Below are 14,291 nucleotides of genomic sequence, written 5' to 3' on the forward strand. Positions count from 1 at the left end.
CCCAACATCGTGCAGCCCGCCTCCAGTGGTGTCGCGACAGGCGTGAATGGAGGGACGAATGGAGACGTGTCATCTTCAGCGATGAGAGTCGCTTCTGCCTTGGTGCCAATGATGGTCGTATGCGTGTTTGGCGCCGTGCAGGTGAGCGCCACAATCAGGACTGCATACGACCGAGGCACACAGGGCCAACACCCGGCATCATGGTGTGGGGAGCGATCTCCTACACTGGCCGTACACCACTGGTGATCGTCGAGGAGACACTGAATAGTGCACGGTACATCCAAACCGTCATCGAACCCATCGTTCTACCATTCCTAGACCGGCAAGGGAACTTGCTGTTCCAACAGGACAATGCACGTCCGCATGTATCCCGTGCCACCCAATGTGCTCTAGAAGGTGTAAGTCAACTACCCTGGCCAGCAAGATCTCCGGATCTGTCCCCCATTGAGCATGTTTGGGACTGGATGAAGCGTCGTCTCACGCGGTCTGCACGTCCAGCACGAACGCTGGTCCAACTGAGGCGCCAGGTGGAAATGGCATGGCAAACCGTTCCACAGGACTACATCCAGCATCTCTACGATCATCTCCATGGGAGAATAGCAGCCTGCATTGCTGCGAAAGGTGGATATACACTGTACTAGTGCCGACATTGTGCATGCTCTGTTGCCTGTGTCTATGTGCCTGTGGTTCTGTCAGTGTGATCATGTGATGTATCTGACCCCAGGAATGTGTCAATAAAGTTTCCCCTTCCTGGGACAATGAATTCACGGTGTTCTTATTTCAATTTCCAGGAGTGTATATAAATATGTCAGCTCATTTTAGGTTGACATGGCCTGATAGCCATAACATCTTCACTTGATACTGGCCTAAGGCCGAAATTGCAATCGTGAAATAAAGAAAGTGTTACAGTCACTGGCGTAAATATGATGTCTTTTATAAAGTTCTACATGACTGTGGATACCAGGTATAAAAGTTAATTAAATGCTCCAGGAAACACTGCGTATAGCTATTGCAGATTACGTTAAGAAGACAGTGACGGGATGTGATCCCACAACAGTTCGTAAATAGCTCGTAGCCAGCTAGACAACAGTGCTTCGACGAAGGCAACAAAAGTAGTCGGCTAGGCACACAAGAGCGGCTTTTTTCCACCTTCTTTTGATCTGCGTATCGGCTACGTGCTCATTGTTATGGAAAATAGAGTGACTTACAAACGAATGGAGCCAGTGCCCCGTACTCAAGCGTGTGGCGTCACGTATTCTAAAGAGAAGATGCTAATTACCACACCATTATGTCACTGCAAGCAGTGGTTGGGAAGAGAATGAGACAGGGTTGTAGCCTATCCCCGGTGTTATTCAATCTGTATACTGAACAAGCAGTAAAGGAAACAAAAGAGCCGGCCTTGGTGGCAGAGCGGTTCTAGGCGCTACAGCCTGGAACCGCGCGACCGCTACGGTCGCAGGTTCGAATCCTGCCTCGGGCATGGATGTGTGTGATGTCCTTAGGTTAGTTAGGTTTAATTAGTTCTACGTTCTAGGGGACTGATGACCTTAGAAGTTAATTCTCATAGTGCTCAGAGCGATTTGAACTATTTTTTGTAAACACTATAATGTCCGCATTTAAAGGACTGACATGAAAAGAGGTGCTTAATTTCAAGAAATTTTTCGTAGTTTGCAAAAGTGTTATGCTACATCAGAACCAACTTTTACATTGTGAAAATTTAGTGTATGGCACACGAAGAGCCGTCTGTCTGAAACAATGGATTTATCTGTTAGATTTCGATTTGGCAGCACTTGGTCACAGTAGTCAAGTTTAGGTATTTTGTGTATGATAAATTTATTAAAAGTGCATAATTATCTTTCATTCTAATAGAGTATTAAATCTGTGAATATTAACAGTTCCAGTTTACTGTTATGTATTCACATATTTTCACAGTCTCCTGACAAATGATCAGGGAAATGAGTATTATATTCAAATTGTCTATCCTTTTTATGTTATACGGGAATCATCTCATTTTTGGGTCTATGGAACGAAAACTGAATCTAATCTAATTGAAACAAAGAGCGTAGAACTGTATCACGTAGTGTAGATGTACACCAACTGATGAAAAGTATCCCAGTGTAACGCGGGACTGAACACTAGTTGTCACGAAGGGCAGACCCTACGGCATAAGGGGGGAGAATAGTGTTGCCAGGGGAAAAGCAGTAACAACAGAATGCCTCAGTCAGGAAAACTCACTGACTTCGAACGTAGCGTGCTGAGCAATAAATCCATCAGGAACGCTTCAGCCCTTCTAAGGCTTGCCAAGCCGACTGTTAGTGGTATGATTGTGAAACGGAAATGCGAAGGAAGACTGGCAACTAAACCATAACCAGTGAGACCTCAAACACTGACGGACAGGTATCGTCGGGCATTGTGGTTGTCAAAAATCGCATGAAATCAGCGGAAGTAGTCTCTCATTAGCTCCGAGAGCGCTGTCAGCGGTCCAGACACCATAATGACCGCACGTAGCGAATGAAAAAGAATTTGGTACAATGGTCGAGCAACTCATAGTCGACACATTTCTGTAGTTAGCGTTAAGCAAAGCTTGAAGTGGTATAAAGAGAGACGACACTGGACAATGGACGAATAGAAACGGTTTATTTGGAGTGATGAATCACGCTGTACGCTGCAGAAGTCCGTTGGAAGGGTTTGGGTTTCGCAGATGGCCGCTGAACGTTACCTGTCGTTATGTGTAGTGCCAACAGTAAAGTATGGAGGAGGTAGTGGTACAGTATGAGGGTGTATTTTGTCGTTAGGATATGTTCCCCTTTCTGTTCCTCAGGAAACGGTATATATGAAATGATATGAATACATTTTACAGATTGTGTCCTGTGTACAGTAGAGGAACAGACAGAAAATAATGACCGTATCAGTATAACAATGCACACTGTCATAGAACAGTACCTGTGAGGCAGTGATTTGTGGGCAATAACATTTCTGGAATGGACTGACTTGCCCAGAGTCCCGACCTAAACCCAATGGAACACCTTTGGGATGAGGTTGAACGTCTCCTCCACTCGACCCCAACGACTTACATCAAAACCTTCCTGGTTTCGACTGTTGGGGAAGAATTGGCTGCCATTCCGCCACAGACATTCAGACACCACATTGAATGTGTCCCCAGCAGAGTTCAAGGGGAAGTGTGGACACTTCCAATAATAATGTCCACCAATAGACATCTGGATGCTTTTGGACCAACTTGCCCAGAGTCCCAATCTGAACCCAATGAAGAACCTTTCGGATGAGCTACAATGTCGAATTCGCTCCAGACTCCAACGACCTACATCACTATCTTCCTGGTTTGAGCTGTTGGGGAAGAATGGGTTGCTGTTCCTCCACAGACATCCACAATACTCACTGAATGTGTCCCCAGCAGAGTTCAAGAAGAAGTGTGGACACTTCCAATAATAATGTTCACCTGTAGGCATCCGGATACTTTAGGACTGACTTGTCCAGAGTCTCAACCTGAACGCAATGGAAAATCTTTGGGATGAGCTACAGCATCGACTACGCTCCAGACCCCAATGTCCATCACTACCTTCCTGGTTTCGACTGTTGGGGAAGAATGGGTTGCCATTCCTCTACAGACATTCAGACACCTCACTGAACGGGTCCCCAGCAGAGTTCAAGACGAAGTGTGGACACTTCCGATAATAATGTCCACCAGAAGGTTTCCGGATACTTTTGACCAGATAGTGCGCATGTAGGCGTGCTCACCTGCCGGCTGGGCGGGTTCCTCGGTGAGGACGCTGATGACGGAGCTCACGGAGTCCGGGGAGGAGACGCCGCTGGAGTCGCTGTCCATGTCGTCCGTCTCTGGGTTGAAGAGCTCCAGCGAGAGTAGGCGAGGCAGCGGGCGCGCCAGCGGCTCCGGCCTGGCCCCAGTGCCCGCCGTCGACGATCGCCGCACCAGCGGGAACATGGGCCTCGACGAGCCCCCGCCTGCCACCAACGTAACACTGGGGACTGCTGCCTCACTGAACGCTTCGTCGCTCCCAGAGGAAGTTGTAAGATTAAAAGTGCGAACTGCGGTACTACTGAGATTTTATGTCTAAGCGGCCAATAACGATCTTTCTGAAATTACAATGAAATGAACACCCTTAGCTGCTTACAGGCGTTGACATACGTCAACGGGGACAGATGAAAATGTGTGCCCCGACCGGAATTCGAACTCGCGATCTCCTACTTACACGGCAGACACTCTATCCATCCGAGCCACCGAGGATACAGAGGACAGCGCAACTGCAGGGATTTATCTCTGGCACGCCTCCCGCGAAACCCACATTCTCAACGTATTGTCCCGCACTACATTCGTAGTGCCCCCGCCCATTCGGACATGTCCGAAAGAACAGATACCATCTTAGTAAATATATAGTTAAGGCTCACCGGCCACTTGACCATCTTCTTGTTCTGTGCGAATGCACAAACAGTGCCCGAACTCTTACGGGAATCGGCAACGCGCCGCGAGTAATGAGTATAATGGGCGGGGGCACTACGAATGTACTGCGGGACAATACGTTGAGAATGTGGGTTTCGCGGGAGGCGTCCCAGAGATAAATCCCCGCAGTCGCGCTATCCTCTGTGTCCTTGGTGGCTCAGATGCTGTGCTTGGGTAGCTCAGTTGGTAGAGCACTTGCCCGCGAAAAGCAAAGGTATCGAATTCGAGTCTCGGTCCGGCACACAGTTTTAATCTACCAGGAGGTTTCATATCAGCACAGCGTATTCGGTCAGAGGGCTAGCTGCCCTCTGTAACAAAAATACTGAGTTAATGGATCAACAACGAACTGAAACGGGTGTCTTACGACGTCCACCCCGAGCAGATGCACCGAACGAAACCGAACAAAATGAGATTAAACAACAACAAAAAAAAAAAAAAAAATAAAACGATGGATAGAGCGTCTGCCATGTAAGCAGGAGATCCCGAGTTCGAGTCCCGGTCGGGGCACACACTTTCATCTGTCCCCATTGACGTATGTCAACGCCTGTAAGCAGCTAAGGGTGTTCATTTCATTGTAATTTCATTCTAACGAGCTGCTTGGTCGCCGATGGTATCTGTTCATTCGGACATGTCCGAAAGAACCGATACCATCTTAGTAAATAAAAAAAACGATCATTCTGCCAAATATTTAGCTTCATTTTTAGAAGCATTGGTGGGAAAATGTATACGCCACATTCATAATTTTGTGGATTTTATTCAGAAACTTAGCAACCTCAGGCTAAATAGTATGTATGTTCTGGTTAGTTTTGACGTGATATCATTATGTACCAAGGTACCATTAAAGGATTCTTTGTCTCTTATCGGTCAACATTTTGACAAAAATATCACGGCCTTATTTGAAGATATACTCTTGGCGTCTTATTTCCAGTTTAATGGTGACTTTCATGAGCAGATTGATGGACTTGTCTTCTGGAGTTACGTGGACGATACAGGGAAAGCATGAATTACATCGATTTATGGTGCGTCTGAATTATATTCACGCTAGTATTAAATTTACTATGGAAAGAAAAGAAGATGGATTCCTCCCTCTTTCGTCGTAAAATTGATAGCACATTAGGACATGCTGCATGTCGAAACCAACGCATACTCTATATTTACTTGTCCGTAGCTGCTATCACCTTTCACAAACCGAAGGTATCCTTAAGAGCTTACACGAAAACCTCCAGATGTCACCCAGATCGGTACCAAACGTTGTGTGAAGATAGAGTATCAACCAAAACCGATTTAGTTCGTGCTATGTGCTGTCGTCGAGTAGAACATGTGTAAATGGTAATTAAAAGTAACGCCAAATGGTTCTGAGCACTATGGGACTTAACATCTATGGTCATCAGTCTCCTAGAACTTAGAACTACTTAAACCTAACTAACCTAAGGACAGCACACTACACCTAGTCATCACGAGGCAGAGAAAATCCCTCACCCCGCCGGGAATCGAACCCGGGAACCCGGGCGTGGGAAGCGAGAACGCTACCGCACGACCACGAGCTGCGGACGAAAAGTAACGCAAGAACCACGGTGTATAGGAAAAGCGTATCTGCGACCTACGATCTGGAGATTAGAGGTAGGGGAGTTGGTTGCCGGCACGGTAGCTTAGCGTGTTCGGTGGGAGGAATAGCTGCCCTCTGTATTAACAAAACTGAGTGAATGGATCAACGATGAACTTTAACAAGCGTCATGTCACGTCCGCCCCGAGCAAATATAACGACCAGTAACGAACAAAATGAGCTTAAAAAAAAAAAAAAAGGTGTTAGAGCGTCAGCTCTTCAGTCTAAAGGTCCCGTGTTCGAAATTCACTACTGGCAATTTTTTTAACGGTTTACGCGTGAGACTGTTGTATGGGAGAACATTTTTATGACATGTAAAACGACGTTTCGAAGTTTGTAGCAATGTTCTTTTGGCAGTCTGCTTTCTATTCGTTAACTGAAAGTAGCAAACCTATAGTTTGTCGTGATAATAAGTTATTTATCATTTGCAGTTAACAAAATACACATAGGTTAAATGGTAAACTAAAAAATCATTAATTTAAACTTATAATTACAAATTAAAACACGAAACAAAAAAGTCAAGCCTAATATTTAGAATAGTAATGAACGTTTAGATATTTTGACTAGGTATGTTGGAAATACTACGACAGCATTTCCTGTACAGCATATTTCCAAAAAAGGCATTTTAGAAACCAGCTTCATTGCACATCGATCGATGTGACGTGAAAGTTTCTTTAATTTGTGTTGTAACAAAAGTTTTCTTTTTTCAAAATTAGTTAATGGTGGCAGGGTATTTTGCAAAGTTTCAAATTATTACAAAAGTTGATTGTACAATTTTCGTGGACGTTAATTACATTTCAACTTTTCTTTAAAACACATTTTTTAATTTATCATGCTTTCGAACATATTCCTTCTAAACATAATACGCCAAACTACCTTTCGGCGTGTATTTCACTGGACAAAAACGAAAAAATATATATTCTATTATTTTGACCCCTCTGCATACCCTGCAAGTTTCATAAAGATCGTTTATTTACACCCGGGCCGCAAGTCGCCGAATGGGCGTCAACTAAAAAGACTTGCAATACGTCGGCCGAACCCCGAAGGGGATATCCCGGTTAATAAATGCCATACGATCATTTCATTTCACACCTGGGATGTTCCAGTGTTAGTGGAAATAGTTTGTTGCATCTTGCTACAAGTACTTGCCAAACATCCTAGTTGCTGGAAAATTCTCTCAAACCCGAAGAAGTTTTGTGTGTTCAATGCCAGCACGAAAATATAAGTGTCGGGAACGAGAACGACGGAATAACAGATGGGCCGAAACAAATGTACCATTGTACTCTCTAAATATACGAGCATATAACTGGCCGCCACAGCCAATTAAGCGCTAAATGAATTTACCAATTACTGTATTTCACCAGACGGGAGAGCAGAATAGCTGTACAGACGTCTTTAAATTTTAGCTAATTTATTTATAATTGCATAATTTCTAATAAATACTTTAAGCTGAAATGGAAGAGCAATTAAAATATCGTCTCTTGGTGACGTAGTTTGCTGCGTTTTTGGATCCTGTTCTCGAACACTTGATTGTACAATAGAAAAGACATGCTCAGGAGTAGTATACGACATTGATAGAAAGTTTGTTATTTGAGCGTAGTCTTTTGACTTTCTCACCCAAACATTTCTCTTCTTCTTGTTATCCTTGTTCTTCGTAAGGAGTTTTCTTCAATCATAATAATAATAACAATAATAATACAGAACGGTATCAACTGCTCTGTTTTTAAGTTCGCGACTGTAAAGTTTCACTTGCCTAGCATACGACGCGACTCTAGTGAATGGAAATGCCGTGTGGCTAGGGCCTCCCGTCGGGTAGACTGTTCGCCTGGTGCAAGTCTTTCGAGTTGATGCCACTTCGGCTAATTGCGTGCCGATGGGGATGAAATGATAAGGAAAACACAACACCCAGCCCCTGAGAAAACCTCCGACCCAGCCGGGAACTGAACCCAGGCCGTTAGGTATGACATTTCGTCGCGCTGACCACTCAGCTACCAGGGGCGGACACGACTCTAGTGAAAACACTTCTGTAGGCACCTGCAGCAAGTTCCTGGAATTAACTTGCCGAAGCGACTTGCAGAAGTAAACTTGCACAAGTGTTTGTTCTAATGTAAACACCTCAGTAAGCGATTGCCGAAGTTACTTGCTAGTGGACACACACCTTTATATTCCTTCTACTAGAAGTGCATCAGGTTTTCTCACCCTTTTAGCATTTTTATCGAGTTCTGCTTTAGAATGAAAGATGATTTTTTTTGTGTACAGAGAGTTTTTCGGGGTGTTTCAGTGCGACGTTTCGGAAAGACTACTGTGTCTAGCCATCTTCTGGCAAATTTCGGTAGAAAATGGAAAGAGAGAGAGAGAGAGAGAGAGCAGTTTTCCCGAAACGTCGCACTTATGCGGCAAGAAAGCCGTGACGATTATATTTCAGACTATTTTTTACTAGCGTAATTTTATGTGGACACGTCGTTTCTGGCGGAAGAAACATCTGACGGTGTAGTGTCCCTTTTGCACTATTCACCATTAGCGAGGTGAAACATAAATAAAAATGACTGTATGTGACCCAAAATGAACTGCAAACATCGATTTATCTGCGAAAGGTAATAACACTAACTGTAAAAATATACAATATAGATCGATAGATGCAGAAAAGACATTATTTTTATTGTATGAAATTATAGTGTGTAAGTAATTAAAAGAAGTTATATTATCTTTGTAAGAGTATAAAACACAATGCAATGCTCATTGTTCTGTCTAGTGTGTTTTGTGCTGTTCGTTCTGGTGTTAGCTGGAATAAGGTACGCAAGCTATTGTGCTGCGCTAGCATTTGTTTCCGTCGTTACGTAATTGTAAATATTTAATGGTGTAAACTGTGTCCTAGTAAGAATATATTAGTATAAAGTGATCTCCGTGTGTTATTTCAAGAACCTACGCCACATTTATCTTATGAAAAGAATATTTAACGACAATTATTTAGCATGTTTCCAGCTGCTGCGGAGCGAGTAACAGTGATCTCTGACTGTTAACAATTAGGCTCGATTACGCGGTACATTTAAAAATATTTTTTCACAGCAGAATGTCTGATAGCTGGAGCGGAAGAAATTATGTAAAAATATTCAGCGAGATTAATTGAAAGAATCCAGTGAAATAATTTTATTAAAACTTGTCTATTTTCTGTGATTGTAAAAATTTCAGATCAGTGAACTGGAGCTGAGTAATACTACGCTATTGCATTTACAGTAATTTGTAGGGAGCCTGGCGCTCGATAAAACCAGATATAATACGTCATTGGCAACCTGCCAAATTCATTATTTTGCTTATTATATCTCTTTTGTATTTTTTTGAAAGCTAAACGTAAAAACAAACTTCACTAAAAATCAGTAACAGATCACGATAAATCAAAGGACAAACAAATTTACTAGGAGAGTGTGTCCTCTAAATAAATAGTTACATTATTATATCCTCTAAAAATAAATAGTTATACATTTTTAAGGGATATAATAACGGGATCCCCTTGTTACCTGATGATCGCGACGCCAGAGGCGTGATTCGCGTTCGGAGCATCTCCTGCACCTGCCGCAGGCGCTGCTTCTTGAGTTCCGCCTCCGCTTCGGCGTCAGCTTCGGCTTCCGGCGTGACGGCGGGGGCGGCAGGGGTGGCCGGGCTGGTGGAAGGCGCCGGGGCGGCGGGGGGCTCGGGGGCGACGGGGGCGGTGGCCGTCGAGGTGGCGCCTTCCGGGGGCGGCGGAGGCGGCGGTTCGTCCTCCGGAGGCTCCACGGACACAGAAACGGCGACCGGCGGCTGCGGGGGCGGCTGTGGCTGCGGGGACGGCAGGCGCGGCGACGGCGGCGGCGTCAGCGGCGGCGCGAGGAACGACGGCGCCGGGGGCGGCGTCGACAGCGGCGGCGGAGACGGCTCCGGGCTGGGCGGCGACGCGGAGGCGGTCCGCAGCTTGGGGGAGGCGGGCTGTGGGGACTTCGGCGGCGACAGCTGCTGCTGCTGTTGCTGCAGGCTCAGCGGGGAAGTGCTGTGGCTCGACTCCTGCGCACACACGCACACATGCTCTCTGTAGGCAATAGGCAGTGTACTGTCTGAGGAGGGGGAGGCAGAATAAGGTAATCGAGACTACCGGCAGGACATTATTGAGAAGTGCCAACTCGTTAAATGACGGGTGGATACTGGCAAAGGGAATGGGAGTTCAACGATAAGGGCCGTAGGGTATATCGATTCTTCCCGGACACCAGGGAACGTCCGAGACTTACAAGGGGAGGCCACGACGTTTGGAACGCGGATTTACTGTAAACTTCGTAGACTCGTAGTACCGTAGGTCTCTAGAAGAGCGAAGCGTTCCAAAGGATTGGAAAAGGGCACAGGTCATACTAGTTTTCAAGAAGGGACGTCGAACAGATGTGCAGAACTATAGACCTATATCTCTAACGTCGATCAGTTGTAGAATTTAGAAACACGTATTATGTTCGAGTATAATGACTTTTCTGGAGACTAGAAATCTACTCTGTAGGAATCAGCATGGGTTTCGAAAAAGACGGTCGTGTGAAACCCAGCTCGCGCTATTCGTCCACGAGACTCAGAGGGCCATAGACACGGGTTCACAGGTAGATGCCGTGTTTCTTGACTTCCGCAAGGCGTTCGATACAGTTCCCCACAGTCGCGTAATGAACAAAGTAAGAGCATATGGACTATCAGACCAATTGTGTGATTGGATTGAAGAGTTCCTAGATAACAGAACGCAGCATGTCATTCTCAATGGAGAGAAGTCTTCCGAAGTAAGAGTGATTTCAGGTGTGCCGCAGGGGAGTGTCATAGGACCGTTGCTATTCACAATATACATAAATGACCTTGTGGATGACATCGGAAGTTCACTGAGGCTTTTTGCAGATGATGCTGTGGTGTATCGAGAGGTTGTAACAATGGAAAATTGTACTGAAATGCAGGAGGATCTGCAGCGAACTGACGCATGGTGCAGGGAATGGCAATTGAATCTCAATGTAGACAAGTGTAATGTGCTGCGAATACATAGAAAGATAGATCGCTTATCATTTAGCTACAAATTAGCAGGTCAGCAACTGGAAGCAGTTAATTCCATAAATTATATGGGAGTACGCGTTAGGAGTGATTTAAAATGGAATGATCATATAAAGTTGATCGTCGGTATAGCAGGTGCCAGACTAAGATTCATTGGAAGAATCCTAAGGAAATGCAATCCGAAAACAAAGGAAGTAGGTTACAGTACGCTTGTTCGCGCACTGCTTGAATACTGCTCAGCAGTGTGGGATCCGTACCAGATAGGGATGATAGAAGAGATAGAGAAGATCCAACGGAGAGCAGCGCGCTTCGTTACAGGATCATTTAGTTATCGCGAAAGCGTTACGGAGATGATAGATGAACTCCAGTGGAAGACTCTGCAGGAGAGACGCTCAGTAGCTCGGTACGGGCTTTTGTTAAAGTTTCGAGAACATGCCTTCACCGAAGAGTCAAGCAGTATATTGCTCCCTCCTACATATATCTCGCGAAGAGACCACGTGGATAAAATCAGAGACATTAGAGCCCACACAGAAGCATACCGACAATCCTTCTTTCCACGAACAATACGAGACTGGAATAGAAGGGAAAACCGATACTCAAGGTACCCTCCGCCACACACCGTCAGGTGGCTAGCGGAGTATGGATGTAAGTGTAGATGTAGATGTACACAACAAAATGAGGAAGCAGTAGCGCGTACTTCTCAAGCGTTATTGAGAAAATCGCAAAGTAATTTCGATCGTCGAATATATATCTGTACGTGGCCGTTTTAACCATGAAGCGGCCGCGGCCGAGTGGTGCCGGCACGGTAGCTCAGCGTCTTCGCCGGTGCGGTAGCTCAGCGTGCTCGGTCAGAGGGTTAGCTGCCCTCTGCAATAAAAAAATCTGAGTGAATGGATCACCGATGAACTTAAACGGACGTCATAGGACGTCTGCCCCGAACAAACAGAACAAACTATAACCAACAAAATGAGATCAACTGAAAAAAAGCGTGTCTGTAAGGGCGGTAGTTACCCTGAGCGAACGGGTGAACGACCGAACGTAACAGGTGTCATCGGACGTCCGCCCTGAACAAATTCAGCGAACAATACAGAACAAAATGTTTAAAAAAAAAAGTTTTTGGCGTGCAAGCCATCGCTGAATCGAGTTCCGTTCGTCAGTTTTTTTTATTTTTAACACAGTCATTTTCTTTACTATTTGTATTACAATTGATATAATGGGAAAAATACGTGTAATCGGATGAACTTTTGTTAACTTTACAATGTTATTTGGCAGTCTACTAATTTTTATTATCACAAATAATGTAATATTCATAACTATCGACTAGTAAACGACCAAACGCATAAAGTGATACTGAAAATGTATGCTTGTCCTTGTCTTCAAAACTGTTCGTATTTAATCGAAAGAGAACGAGAAATTGCTTCTCGAAAGACGCTATTAAAATACACTCGATACTGCATAACCAATTATCAGCGCCGATTTTTAAGGAAATACTGCGTTATGCATGGTTTGCTTCCAAACTATCGTCTGAAAGAGAGGTTTTTGAAAATGTTCACGAAGTTTGTTTTTCCACGGAAATCGTCAAAAGACCTTGCGTATGCGGAAACATAGCATTTATCCAATGCAGCTGGTGCCGTTTAACTTTATGTTTTCCATGTTTTTACGAAAAATACCATCCTGCAACTTGTACTCGAAATGTCGAAAGCGACGATTAATTGTACGTCTTTCGAAAGCCGTCTGTGCCGGTCAAAACTTGGAGGTAACAAGTCGTTTCGGGCTCCTTCCAGGTATAAGGGATTTCTCAAATCGCGGACAAGCATACATTTTCAGTATAATTTTATGCGTTTGGTCGTTTACTATCGATAGTTACGAATATTACATTATTTATGATAATAAAAATTAGTAGACTGCCAAATAACATTGTAAATTTAATAAAAGTTCATCCGATTACACGTATTTTCGCCATTATATCAATTGTAATATAAATAATAAAGGAAATGACTGTGTTGCAAATAAAAAAAAACTGACGAACGGAACTCGATCCAGCGACTTGAACGCCAAACACTTAAAAAAAAAAAAACATTTTGTTCTATATTGTTCGCTGAATTTTTTCACGGCGGACGTTCGATGCCTCCCGTACACTTCGTTCGTTCATCCGTTCGTTCAGTTTTTTTATTATAAAGGGTAGCTAACGCTCTGACCGAACACGCTTTCTTTTTTCTTTTTTCATTTTGTTCAGTATAGTTCGTTGCGTTTGGCCTGTGCGGACGTCACATGGCGTCCGTTCAAGTTGATCGTTGAATCCTTTACTCAGTTTTTTTATTACAGAGGACAACCTGCCCTCTGACCGAACACGCTTTTTTTTTTTTTTGGAGTAGGAAAAAAAAGAATAATAATATTGATGTAGGTTAAGAGGTGTGAAGCAATATACAGTGGAGTGAGGGGAAAACTAGTGTTTTCTTGTGTAGTGCATAAAAGAAAGGAGGCGCGTGTCCATGGGCCTACTCCACTGTGGGTTACAATGTAGAAAGTAGCGCGGGGGGTCTCAGATGTCAGCAGGGGGGGGGGGGGGCGGAAGTGTTGTCGGTGTGTGGCACCATCCAACTGAGCGGGGGTGACGTAAAGATCGCATGTAGGTAATTGGCGAAGAAGGCGCGGTAGCGCGGTCGGTGTTCGACTTCACTGTGGGCGGTTTGTAAGTACTGCCAGAATTCAAGGCGAGATTTGTCGCCATCATTATACATGTAGGTGATCGTCCATCCCTTGACCCATACAATCGCATGATTTTTGGTGGCGGGGAAATAAGTATTCTGAGGATGGATAAAAGTCCATGGGTCAATCGAGTCCGGCGGAACGCGGAGGTAACAGGCAACGAACTGTCGGGCAAGTTTTCAGACGTCACTGGTGGCAGCACAAGTCAGTTGATGGACATCGTCATCCACGAGGTGGCAAATGGAACAAAGTGGAGAGTCCTGTAGTCCGATGGCGTGAAGGCGATGATTTGTGACGAATTTTTCATTTGCAACTTGGTACCATGTTGCCCCGACGCTGGAGGGAAGAAAAGGCTCGTGGATGTGACGCCAAACCGTGGGCCACCGCGTGGACGGATGCCTCAGTTCGATATTGTTGCTGGATATGGAACGAAGGAGTGGGGTGTAAAAATCTTTAGGTCGAGGA

General features: G+C 44.7%; 1 protein-coding gene across 1 annotated transcript in view; it reads right to left on the reverse strand.

The window, feature by feature from the left end:
- LOC124623084 (serine/arginine repetitive matrix protein 2) overlaps positions 1–14,291 on the reverse strand; it is a 495,093-nt gene that overhangs the window by 19,223 nt on the left and 461,579 nt on the right. The window contains exons 17-19 of the mRNA XM_047148875.1: positions 10,026–10,064; positions 9,596–9,662; positions 3,757–3,981 (exon numbers count right to left, since the gene is read on the reverse strand). Of these exons, the coding sequence (XP_047004831.1) occupies positions 3,757–3,981; positions 9,596–9,662; positions 10,026–10,064 (331 nt within the window). The remainder of the gene's footprint in view (positions 1–3,756; positions 3,982–9,595; positions 9,663–10,025; positions 10,065–14,291) is intronic.

The sequence above is a fragment of the Schistocerca americana genome, chromosome 7 (genome assembly GCF_021461395.2).
Source record: "Schistocerca americana isolate TAMUIC-IGC-003095 chromosome 7, iqSchAmer2.1, whole genome shotgun sequence".
NCBI classification, from domain to species: domain Eukaryota; kingdom Metazoa; phylum Arthropoda; class Insecta; order Orthoptera; family Acrididae; genus Schistocerca; species Schistocerca americana.